General features: G+C 37.8%; 1 protein-coding gene across 1 annotated transcript in view; it reads right to left on the bottom strand.

Moving 5' to 3' along the window:
• scn8ab (sodium channel, voltage gated, type VIII, alpha subunit b) overlaps positions 1-12,987 on the bottom strand; it is a 63,392-nt gene that overhangs the window by 39,878 nt on the left and 10,527 nt on the right. The window contains exons 3-7 of the mRNA XM_016515976.1: positions 9,365-9,483; positions 8,779-8,868; positions 7,973-8,101; positions 6,059-6,150; positions 235-456 (exon numbers count right to left, since the gene is read on the bottom strand). Of these exons, the coding sequence (XP_016371462.1) occupies positions 235-456; positions 6,059-6,150; positions 7,973-8,101; positions 8,779-8,868; positions 9,365-9,483 (652 nt within the window). The remainder of the gene's footprint in view (positions 1-234; positions 457-6,058; positions 6,151-7,972; positions 8,102-8,778; positions 8,869-9,364; positions 9,484-12,987) is intronic.

Below are 12,987 nucleotides of genomic sequence, written 5' to 3'. Positions count from 1 at the left end.
AAAAGAGGAGAGAGAAAATAAGATTGTAAAATGTGAAAACCATGTCTAAAATCATCAAAAAGTCTTCTCATTTTTAATATGACAAGAATGTAAAAACTTTTTGGGAGAAACTGTATTGTAGAGAAAATCAAACTTTAGAGACAATAATAAAAAAAAAAGCTGAGGACAGCACTGCGCTGTTTGATGCAACTGTATAAGAAACTGCCCTACGTAGTCAAAGCTTTGCCTGCTTACTGTCATTCATGATGTATTCATTGAAGTCAAAGCCTCTGCTCCCATTGGCCAGGTAGGATTCAGTTTGATTGAATGGCCAGATGACACACTTTTGCCGAAGATTACCCATGAACAACTGTAGACCGATGAGGGCAAATACACTCAGACAGAACACAGTCAGAATCATCACATCTGACAGCTTCTTCACTGACTGGATCAGAGCACCCACAATGGTTTTCAGCCCTGTGGGAAGATGAGGAGACAAACACAACGAGGAATATACAATCTGCTGCACAAGTGATAATGCTCACACACACGTTCTACACTTTCTTGATGCACACACTTTCATGGCATACTTTGTGATGTAAATTTCCCCTATGATTCCCACAGTAAAAAATGTATTTATTTCTTACATTTATTTATTAAGTATTTAACTACTTAAAAAAATAAGAGAATCATTTACTTTTCCAAGAAAAAACAATTACTTCAGAATCACATCCATAATCAAATCCCATTCAAGCAATCATACCACTGGTTTCCTTAACTTTCTTACACACACATATCATAATAAATAATAGTTTGCTTATATAAAACCATGATTTACACTGAACAGGCAGTTTAAAGAGTCTCCCGTCCTCTCAGGACAACAGCACACAAACTGTCTGTATCTCAGTGAATAGAACTATGTGCAGTTTGCTATCAGTTACCCATTTGGAATTATGCATACCACACTGATTTATAATTTGAATCACTATAAATTATGCCACTTCATTATATCAACTGAGGAACAATTGAAATGTCAATCCTGTGTAATCTGTAGTTTGTAATAGTAACAACAGCAAGGATCTCCGTTTATAAATTCTTGGAGAAGAAAGAAAAGGAGAATTATATGAAACGTCTGAGTCTTCCTGAATCCCCCACTGCAATTTCTGCAAAAATGTTACAAATAATAAATCAGAAACTGACATTAGTTTGTTAGAGAAACAGATTTTTTTTCTTTTTCTAGAGAAATATGTAAGTGCTTCACAATGCTAAGGGCGTTTAGGTTACTAAGCTGTTCCTAGGCTGGTTTCGTTTATTGATAGGGGTTATCAAGTGGATGTTTATAAGTATATGCAATTTATTTGGTCTGCCAAGAGAAGTAGTGGATGAGATAAGTATTAGTCACATGATTTGGAGGTATCATTAGCAGAAACTGTGCGAGAAGACTTGTGTGCTAAACTTTTGAGCACAAAATGAAAGTTCTAGGTGGTTACCAGTGCACTGCTAAGGGGTTCTAGGTGGTTGTTGCAAGGTTTTATGACATTCTAGTTCCTACTGTAGATATGGCTCAACCATTTCTTTAGGGCACTGGTTCCCAGACTTTTCTTCTGTGTCCCACTTTTGTAGAGAAAAATGTTTTCAAGCACCCCACCTACATGCACCTACATAAAGACACTCTCAAACATGACCTTGCTTGCAAAATCCTATAGGATTTATTTTAAATATTGTAATAAGACAGTAGTTACAACTTTTAAAAAAAAAAACTTAAATAAAGATTTTTTTTATTGTGTAACATCATTCACTGCTTTCAACAGATTTTCAAACTTGCTTCTGCCCAACAATGAACATTTCTGAACTGTAGTTATTAATTAGACTTGCGCTTACTAGTCCCACAGTCTTTTCAGTGACTGGGGTGGGCTTGTTTTGTGCTGCAGATCTTCTCAAATCTGGGATGCAGCCGTGAGATTGCAACTCTTTGAGTGTTGATTGAGGCAACTGCAGAAAAACCCATCTCACATAGTTAGGATGTGGCAAAAGGAAGGAGTACTGCCAGGGCTCTGGCTGTAGGGTAGCAGTGGGTAGTCCTTTTCCACTCCAATCCAAAATGCAGCTAATGTATTGGACTTAAACTGAAGCCTCATTAGAGGTGACATCAATGAACTGTTCCTCTTCTGCTGCGCTCAAGTCAGCAGCTGGTGTTTCACTGATGGGGTCTCAAATCCAGTCATATTAGCACTGGGAAATACCTCTGGAGATGTTTTTTTAGAGCAGAGATATGAGTTGTCATACATTGGATTACTGTGTTTTGCAGATTGTTGACCTCAATGAATGATTTCAAGCTCTCAAATAAGTCTACATTCCCTCTTTCCAGTTTTCTTGTGAATGATTTAGTTCACAAGAATTTAGTTCAAATATAGTTCATTGAGCTTCTGAAACATGTCACTGAGGAATGCAAGTTTCATGAGAAAGTTGTTATTTGTTGAACTTATGGGCAAGTCCATTTCCCTCTTCCTCCGAGAAGATTCTGATCTCATCCCACAATTAAAAAACCCTGGATAAAACTTTCCCACGCGACAGCAAATGGGACAAAACCGCTGTGTGATCAGATCCCATTTATTCGCACAGTGGAAAAATTGACCGGTCTTGTTTTGATGTAGTTTCCAGTGACGATAATAACGTGCATTACATCTTTCAGCTTGGCACTCATCTCTTTAGATTCTAGCATCTCCCAGTGCATCATACACTGTGTCCACTGCAGATTCGGGAAAACATCCTTGACTACTAATGCATGCAGTCCTCCTCTTTCCCCAAATTTGCCTGAGCCCCATCACACAGTCCTCCAATTTCAGATCAGCCTGTTTCAAGTAAGTGTCAATGATTTTGAACAATTCATCTGCTGTGGCAAGTTTGCAGAAAAGCAAATCCTCCCTCAATTTATCAGCATCAATAAACCTGACATATATTATCATTAAACCATCTTTGTTACTGTCAGTTGCTTCCTCCATCTGCAGAGCAAAATGGTTGTCTTGTATCTTATCATTAAGCTGTTCCTCTACATCTTCCAGTAGCCTCACAATAGTGTTGTTTGACAGCGGAATAGCCTTTAGTTTACTGGCTGTAGCTTCATCAATCAGAGTAAAAACCATATCAATAGCAGAAGAAAGTATTCATTTCTCAGCTATAGAGTGCAGCTGCTTACACTGAGCTGCTCTGTAGGCCACTTTGTAGGAGGCGGGTTGAGCATTTGAAGGCACAGATGCTGCTTTAGTAAAGCGACTGTGTTGCACACGACAGTTGAGTCGTAAGAATCAACAGGCTTGTCCTTGTGTTCATGATGTGAAGTCTTTAAGTGGCATCTCAACTTGTTTGGCTTCATACTGTCAGAAGCTAATATTTTGAGGCACACAATACACTGTGGTCTCTCTTCATTACCCACCGTTGTACTGGTGTATCCGTAGGCGAGATATGCTTCGCCATTTTTTTGTCTTTGTTTTAGTTGTGACGTTTAACGTAGATTCATCATCTGCTTTATGTTACCAGGCACTGGTCGTCATTAGTGCAGAACCATGCATCGTTTAATTTTTACACAGCTCCCTGCAACTCATTTCTGATTCTTCATTTGTGCCATCTACAAGTCTGTTATTCTATGACAACAACCGCAACAACTGACAACAGACGCCGAGTCCAGCAGGTACCGCGAGTCATCTTGAGGTAATATGTCAAATTAATATTTTGTGTTCTGTTATTTACTTATGTGGCAAGTAGCGGCATATTAAGCGGGACAGTCTGCTGACCGCTTTTTTAACTCCGCGCCCCACATTTTGGGAACCCCTGCTTTAGGGTGAGTCTATGGGGTATTTTTTATTGTCCATCAAACTAAAACCATAAATCTCACTGCTCAGAAAAGTAAAAGCACACCTCTTCTCAACAACCACATGATCTGATTAACTGGTTAACTCTAAATGGTTAACTTAATATTATAGTGGTGACTGCTAACAGGGCAATAACAAGCCACTGAAAATATTTTTTTTGCATTTTCTTAAGTTTCAATATAAAAGTTCCATTGATGTGTAAGGGAAATCATCTGAGAGAAAAAAATTGGTATATATTGATACATTTATTTCCTTCGTATGTGTGAGAGGACCTTTAAATGAAGTGGTAGCCAATATAATAAACTGGATGTTGTAGATGCAAATACTAAATATATTTCCAAAAATGCACATTTACAGTTTTCTCATGAGCACTTTACTAAGGACAGGTTGTGTAGGGACCTTGGAGAGACACAAGGAGCACTCTTTAAAAGATAAACACACATACAATATTCAACACATATCAGCAAAATGAACACTGCCTGAAGAGAGCGGCGCCATACACAAACAGTATGCAGAGAGCCAACACAGAGAGAGGAAGAGGAGAGGACAGGCAAGGGGAGGAAGGGCATGCAGGTCATTTAAACGCCAAGGCTGAAGGCAGCAACATCATCATCTTTGCTTTATCACCATGGTGTCAATATCCGTTTAACCAATCAGTTCATGTCCAGAGAATGTGTAACCCTGTCTTCATATCCCATCTGATCTCTTAGCTGAGAGAAACCAGGTGAATTAAAAATCATTCTCTAATCTAAATACTCACATGTGAAGTCTACAACAATTGATACAATGTGACAATACTGAATTTAAACATGTTTCATGTAGGTGGGTGTAATTGTGCGAATGTTTCATAAAGTCTGCAGATGAAAACTAGTGAGTTAACTTGGCTATTCCTGATTTTTCGTCCCCCTGTTACAATGCATACATACAGTACACACAAATCTTCTGATGTCTCTGTTTTACTTTCCACTCCGAGTTCTTTGAAATAAGAATAGGGAGGGAGCTACAAAACAGTAGTTTTACCAAAAAAACAAGATAAAAAATACATAAATACATGTGTGTAAAGGATGCAGAAATTCGAGGAAAGCCACTTGTTAAAAAAATACAAAAAACAGAATAAAAGAAAGACAAACTAAAAAAGCAGATGTCTTCGAAAGCATCATGCAGCAGAAATGTGTCAAACTAGGCTTGGCAGTCTCAGAGAGCACTCTACCCACAAACCTTTGCTTCATGACACATCACATCAGCTTCTTTTAAACAACTCTGATGAGATGTTCATCAAAAGACAAACGATGCCAGCTTTTTGAACAGTATGAAATGCACATATAATATTTTTCTATTTTCTACGTTGAGTTTTATGTTTGTCTGCTTAGGATACTGTAATTAAAACTCAACACAACAAAGAAAAGACAAGGCTGGACATTCTGAATATAGAACACAGAGCAACAATCCTAAGTTTTTTTTTTTTACTTTTAATATTTTTTATACATGGGTTGGATGTAATAAGATCTGCATTCTGTGTCTACATGTACTATACTAGAGTACTAAACTGCACACTAGGAAATGTGATCTCCCAGCTGCAAAACCAAGTTAAAATCAACTTAAAGTGGTTTGAAACATGGCACCTGGTTTCCATTCACTGGTCCAAGTTCCTTAAGTTGATCTGGTCAGCCATTTTGGATCAGCAACAAACCCACCTGACCAACTTTGACCAGCAGGGCCCTTGACCAAGATTGGTATACTAACTCAGTCAGGTCCTCACCAGCTGTTAGCCAACCTAAACTAGTGACCATGTGACAAAACACAGCTAGCACCTTAAGATGGGTTTTCCAGCAGGGCTAGATTCATATTACTACTTTTGGTCAAAACAGCTGACATTTACAATGCGCCACTGTTGACAAATGCAGTTTTTAATAAATAAAAATATTTAATTCCCAGATTTCTGGAAGGCATGTGATTTTTTCCATGATTTGACTGCAGACTGCAAAGCCTATCAAAAATGTATCGCTACCATTTTTGATCGTTTGGGTATTAAAACATAAATAGAACATAAATGAAAGTATTCTTTCAGCAGCATCCTCTTGAAAAAGTACAGCAAGTCAAGTGAAAAAAACTAAGAGAAAAATAAAAACAGTAATAGTAATACTGGTAATAATAATAGTTTGCATCGGCGTGGGAAGCAGCTCAGCCTTCGTGTTTAAACGCGTTCTCACCTGGTATGACAGAAATAGTTTTGAGAGCTCGTAGAACCCTGAAGGTTCTCAGGGCTGACACATTCCCGAGGTCCACAAACTCTGTTACATATCTGCAACAAGGGAGGATCACACACAGAACAAACACCATGACACAACACACACACAACACCACAACACGTACGGCACACCACTACCACCAGCACCACCACTGAACTGGGAGGAAGACATCACGCAAAGCCTGTCTAACGGGAGAAGAGAGAGAAACGAACGGAGGAGGAAGGAAGAGACAGGAGCGTGAAAAGAGAGACAGCGAGCGGCGCCCTCTGTTGGCCCTGATGGATGCTGGACTTACCTGGGATCACAGCAACAGTTTTCAAAGCCCTCAGCACCCTGAATGTGCGCAGAGCTGACACATTGCCTAGGTTTACAAACTCTGTAATATACCTGCAGAATGGATCGCAACATAGTTACCAGAGAGAAAGAGAGGAGAGTGAGAGAATGGAAAGGAGAAGAGATACAGAATGAAAAAGCAATGAGGGAAAATGGTTCACAGGAAAAATTAAGAGCTGTAAAAATATATGCATCCCATAAAAACAATGCTCCAGGTTCAAAGTTACACAGCATTACTGTAATTACAAGTTTCATACTGGTAAAAAAAAAAACATTCACATTTTTGTTGAACTTGCAATTGCGGGTGGATTAATGTAAGGATGAAATTATTTGCCACCGCACACATGGATCCATGGCGTTATGAGCATTCCCTTAGAAACCATTTATTTCTCAAGACGAGGATGTGAACAGCTCCAATTACAATCTTAAGAGTTGCTGTCTCGTAATTACAGTAATTCCAACATGATGTGATCCCAGCGTAAGGATTTAAATCTTGTGGCACTTATTCCAGTGTAATGCCTTGCCCCATAGACTTATAATAGCATTACACTGTTTTCCTTTGATTTTACAAACTGAAGTTGAAATAATTTTCTGTGGTAACCGACAGTGTGTCACAGATACTCTCTATAGAGATTGATTGGAACCCATAAAAGCAATCATATATGAACAGATTCTCACAAAATGTCATTTAATACCTGGAACACACAAACACATTCCAAAGGGAAAGAGCTTGTTTCTTGTAGTTTTGTCGTTATTTCACCATATTCTCAATGTGAACATTTTGCTTTAAGGGGCAAAGGTTGTCTTATGTAAGAAGAAAATGGCTACCCGCCAGAGAAATGGATGAATGCAGATAGGGAGGGAAAAGAAGCAAGTTTAGAGAGAAAGAGTTATGATTTATATTTACACACACATACACAGAAGTATAGGCACAAACATTGTCATCTTTGAGCACCTTGAACTCCCATCCACCACCTATGAGAGGCAGGACATAAGAGCCTCTGTCTCTCTCACGTTCGTCCACACACACTCTTTTGTGCAAGCATGACATCAAGGCTCAAAAGTCATCCTATGACCTAAATAAAGGTCATGGTGTTGATTTATCACTGAGTTTTAGACTGTTCTCAGATCTTTACTGTGCAAAACTAGGACTGTCAGTCTCTGTCAGAACATCCAGGTATGTAAATGATCAAAGAAACAGTTTATTAGAATAAATAACTTGCATGTTCTTGAAAACTTTTAGGCTTTAAGTTGCCCTGCAATCAGTGGAGAAGAGCCCATTTCAAAAAGCTGCAAAGAGGAAAAGGACAGAATGCTAAAACGTTTTTTTTTATTTGTTTTTTTCTAATAATTTTCCTAAATAATATCACTATATATTCCTCCACTCCTTAGTTGGCACCAACTGAAGCTCCTCTATAGCCTAAAAGTCAATGCTGCACACAAGAGTTACACGCCTGTAAATACTGCATGCAAAACATATTTTGTATGCAACATTATCGAAATGTTTCATTAATGTTTGAATTAAAACGGGATTATACTTACGCCATAGAGATGACCATGAAATCCAGCCAGTTCCAAGGGTCTCTGAGGAAGGTGAAGCCGTCTATACAGAAACCTCGAGCCACAATCTTTGTGAGGGACTCGAAAGTGTAGATTCCTGTGAAGGTGTATCTAACAGAGTTAAAAAAATAATGCATATAAGTAAGTATATGCTTGGAATTTCAATTGTATTTGATACTTTTCATTATTCAATTAAATGAATGGTTTGTTTATAATTCATATTTCTCTCGCTCTCACCTACCATTTTTTTATTTTGCTTGTCACAAAGCATTATGGGATCGGCTACAGCACAGAGGATGCATGTGACGCTGCCTTAGAATTTAACCTTAATGTCTTAGGAGGCAGCATAATTAAGATGATGTCTTAAAATGTTGCTCACTAAGTTTTTTAAGGACTCCCATAAAACTCCATTAATCCCAGTTATCCCAAAAATAGACCCAGCAATTTTTAGGACTGGCCAAATTTCCAAGTGGAGCTCACATTGTCCTTAGCATTTCCTCCCTCCTAGCCAGTCATTAACTTGTCACTCTACTAACATTATAAGCCCTGCTTTTCAGCACTCACACCGGAGTGGTTGCTGGTTCAGAGTTTAAATTTATGACCTTTGGCTTCTATCCCTTTTTGCTATGCTGCTGCTCTTATTAAATCTGTGCACATAAATAACAAAAAATATATATATATTACAATCACATTTGATGAAGAACATCTGCATAGACTACTGTAGACTAGACTAGACTAGACTAGACCCGAATAGAATAGAATAGAATAGAATAGAATAGAATACTTACTCTACTTGTTTGGACCATTCTGGAGGATTGCTGAGTGTCATGAAGACACAATTTGTCAAAATTGTACACATGATGATCATGCTGAAAACTGTAAGAAGTAGTTAAGGAAATCCTGTGGTAATCTCATAAATATTGATCAGATATCAAAACTATAATGGAAATAAGGACATTAATAAAAATGTCAATAATTTCATAAAATTATGTGGTAAATTCTGGGGTCACACATCAGTTGTTGGATGAGGACATAGGCATTAGCTATTTTTCATAAGGAAGAAATATGTTGTTAGCCTCCATATGAATAATGGCCTTTAAATCACTGTCTGTGTCACAGCACAACGAGCGTTAGTTCAGAACTCTCTTTATTTTCAGAACATTTAATTAAAATACTTAAATGATGTACTGTGATACAGATTATAGGGTGTAACTGGTAATTTGTCATTTATAAATTTGATAAAACCTATAAATCTAACAAAGCATTGTTGTCAGATTTCAGACAGACAGACAGATTAAGCACAGATTAGAAAGCAGTTTAAACAAGAACAGTGATTAATAACATGAACAATGTTTGGAGCATTGAAAAGGATATGAGTGTATCAAAATTTTAATTGCTATGTGCCTGAATAGGTTAAAAGGACTAATGATATATAACGAGGGCGTGGCACTGAAACGGAAGATAGTTTTTCCTTTGTTAAGCACTATAAAGGTCTGAAGAGAAAAAGAAGAAAGAAGGAGAGATATTAGTTACATATGTCAGGGTGCATGGTGAGCGAGCACACACATTCACAAAAAATAAGTTGAGAAATGGCAATAAAAAATATAATTGAAAGGTTAACATGACAAGAACTTTGACTTCATCCAAAAATGACAGCCGCATTCAACATAAACTTGCAAACTGTATACAATATTCAAATACACCCATATAAGTTTTTCATTAAAATATATATTTACGCGAATGGAGCTAAGACAACTGCAGTGAGCTCTGGCAAAGATATGGACCTCTTACAGGAACTCAGACTGTAATACTAACGCTAATGCTAACCACTAACACTGCGATCCATCAGATGCAGAAGTGCTGACTCCAGATAAGTGTGTGTGTGGGACAGGGAAAAGCGAGAGGGAGGGGGAGGGAAGGAAGGTGGGTCAAAAGCCCTGCAAAGCTGCTTTGATCCTGCATAATGTAAAAAAAAAAAAAGAGACAGAGAATCTTCATCCACATACTCATCATGGAAACCACATGAATCCAAGTTTACATACACATACAGACTTCATGTCAAAGAAGTAAAATTGTGCTTTTATATATCTTCAGTTATTTTTCTTATCCCCTATTTCCTTATTTTTGTTATCCCTTTGGTGAATATTTTTCTTGTTTTAAGCACAACAAGTTTTATTATTGTTATTATTATTATAAGCACGACAAGTTTTATTATTGTTATTATTATTATTATATTGTTTTTAGCTTAATTAATTTTTTATTTGCCACTAGGGTACAAAAAATAAACTATATTTGAGATATTTTATTAGAAAAGCCTTAATATCTTTTTTATCCTTTCTAGCCCTAATATGTTTCTTTTGTTTTAAGCATTTTTAGAGTTTTACTGGAAAACAAGACAAAATACTGAATAAGACAATATTTCTTTAAACACATAGAATACTTTACATTGCACAAAACACCACTCCATACTTACATACACACACACACACACACCCAAGGAAACACCACAGAGACGAGCGGATGAGAATCTTCCTGAAATCTAATTAGATTAAAAATAGACAGCTGTCTGAAGGAGGACAAAATGAGCAACTTCAACTCAGAGTGCCTCTACCTCTCTCTGTTTCTCCATCCCCTAGCTCCTTTTTCACTGCATTTGGCAGTGTGTCTGTCTGTGCAGTTAATCATGTCAAATACTAAAACACGCTTAACAAAATCATAAATTAAAGGGGTCCTATTATGCTCTTTTACAATGTCTTGAATTTGTTTTGGGGGTGTACTAGAACATGCTCTCATGCTTGGTGGTTCGAAAAACGCATTATTGTTTTTACATAATTTACATTATTACAACACATCTCTCCCCAGTCTGGCACAAACAGCTCGATTAGTTCCGGGTTTGATGAACGCCTACCTTCCGAAAAACGAAATGTGATGTGATTGGTTAGCTGTCCCAGTGCGTTATGATTGGCGAACAGCTCTGCATTTACTATGTACAGATAAGTGCATATGTGTTATTTTTATTGTTATTTATTTCTAACATTATAACATGAATTGCAGTGAAACTGTTATACAGTTGAATTTATTTATACCATACATAGTCCAGTGTTTCCCAGGCGGCATATATATGCAAACTTATTCTCTGCCAGCAGGAGGTGCTGTTGGAGTGGTAGACAGTGATATAAAAAAAAACGCACTCAATGTATGGGAAACACTGTAGTCTCATAATTGAAGTGTAAATTCTGCAGATTACATCATTGTCCAGTATTGTACTGTCAGCAATTTATTATAAAAACTTGCGAAAACTTGAGGCTACAGCAGCACTTCTTCGTCATCGTCGTCTCGTCTGATGCACTCAACCAAGAGTTCTAACCACGACCTCGCCCCTCCCCACCCCTCAACCATTCAAATTTCCGTAGGCGGGAATTATTTTCATGATATTCTAATGGGCCGCTTTGTGATCTCACAAAACCCGGAAAACAAACGCTGTAGTCCAAACGAGCAGTTCGTTGTAGTTCTTGAAAAGGGATTTTTTAAAAAGGAGTAGCATAAAAGTGAAAAAGCATAATAGGACCCCTTTAAAAGACAGCATATGTCAGACAGAAAGCGCTGTGTCTTCTGTTTGAAGACAGCTGTCATTTTGAGGCACAGAATCCCAAAGACTGTCACACTAGCAAAAGCCGTGAACCGCCCAGAAGGCTCCATGTGTTACTGAATACTGAGCACTGGTTTCCCCAGAGTCTCTCTCACACACACACATACACACATACACACACACACTGCGACAGACTGTGGGCTTCCTCCGCTTGCGGGAGCTCCCACTCTCACAATGCTGCACTCTTTGCTGAGGACATAGCTGCAGCTCTCAGTATCCTGGCCTAAAAATCATTCTAATCTTCTCTGAATCTTCATATTAATGAGCATCTTGTTTATCACAATGCTAAAATGTGTGTAACAAGCACACGATTTTCATATTCAGTGTCTAACAATCCAGCAACACACTCATCAGGCCGCATAACTACAACAAATAATCAACAATCAACTGTGACTCTGACTCTTGTGTTTATAAAAGGTAAGCGATTTTGCATAGGAGCAAAACTAAACCGTGCTACAAAAACATGGAGCTTAATGATCATGTACATGTGATCACAGCCTTATGTCAACACCTGCACACACACAATGCAGCCTATTGGTCTTTCCTTCTGACAGCATATGCTGCAAAGCTACTGAAAATTTCATCATCTACAGAGAAGAGAGCCAGAGAGACATGAAGATGTGGACAAGAGCTGAGGGATCTGCTGGGGGGGATGGGGGGTTCAATAGTGGAAAAACTGGATATAGCATCACTGTTGCACTTAACTCAAAGTACATCCGATCTACTCGACGTCACTGAGTGCACTTACTGTAAGGCCTCAAATGACCAACACCCCATCCAACCACTAACCAACACTTCTCAGTCTTTATTTACAACTTTCAAAATGCGCTAAGATGCATCTATCTGTCTATCTTTTAGAGAGTGAATAAAATTCTAATGACATGACTGAAAAATGTTTCAGTATTGCTAAATAAAGCAATAGGAGTAATAATAATGAAAATATAAAATATGGTATATACAAAATATGGCATAAACAAAATATAATCACTCATAATAATATAGCATCTGTTAAAGGGGTCCTATTATGCTTTTCACTTTTTCAACTTAGTCTGTAATGTTGCTGTTCGAGCATAAAAAAGATCTGCAAAGTTACAAAGTTCAAAGTCCACTTCAAAAGGAGATATTTTATATAACAGAAATCACTTTTCAAAAACTACAACGAACGACTCTTTTGGACTACAACGCATATTTTCCGGGATTTGTGATATCACAAATACTGACGAATGGGACGAGACCTGGTTGAGCTACACTAGAGAAGGCAACGAGTGTTATCACTATGTCACAGACACGCTAGCTTTCCCAAGGCGGACGAACTTAGAGTGGTTACAATCATCCAGGTTTAAATCGC

This window comes from Sinocyclocheilus rhinocerous, unplaced genomic scaffold, assembly GCF_001515625.1.
Source record: "Sinocyclocheilus rhinocerous isolate Xijiao unplaced genomic scaffold, SAMN03320098_v1.1 scaffold85, whole genome shotgun sequence".
NCBI lineage: Eukaryota > Metazoa > Chordata > Actinopteri > Cypriniformes > Cyprinidae > Sinocyclocheilus > Sinocyclocheilus rhinocerous.
This window is presented reverse-complemented; position numbering and strand designations above follow the sequence as displayed.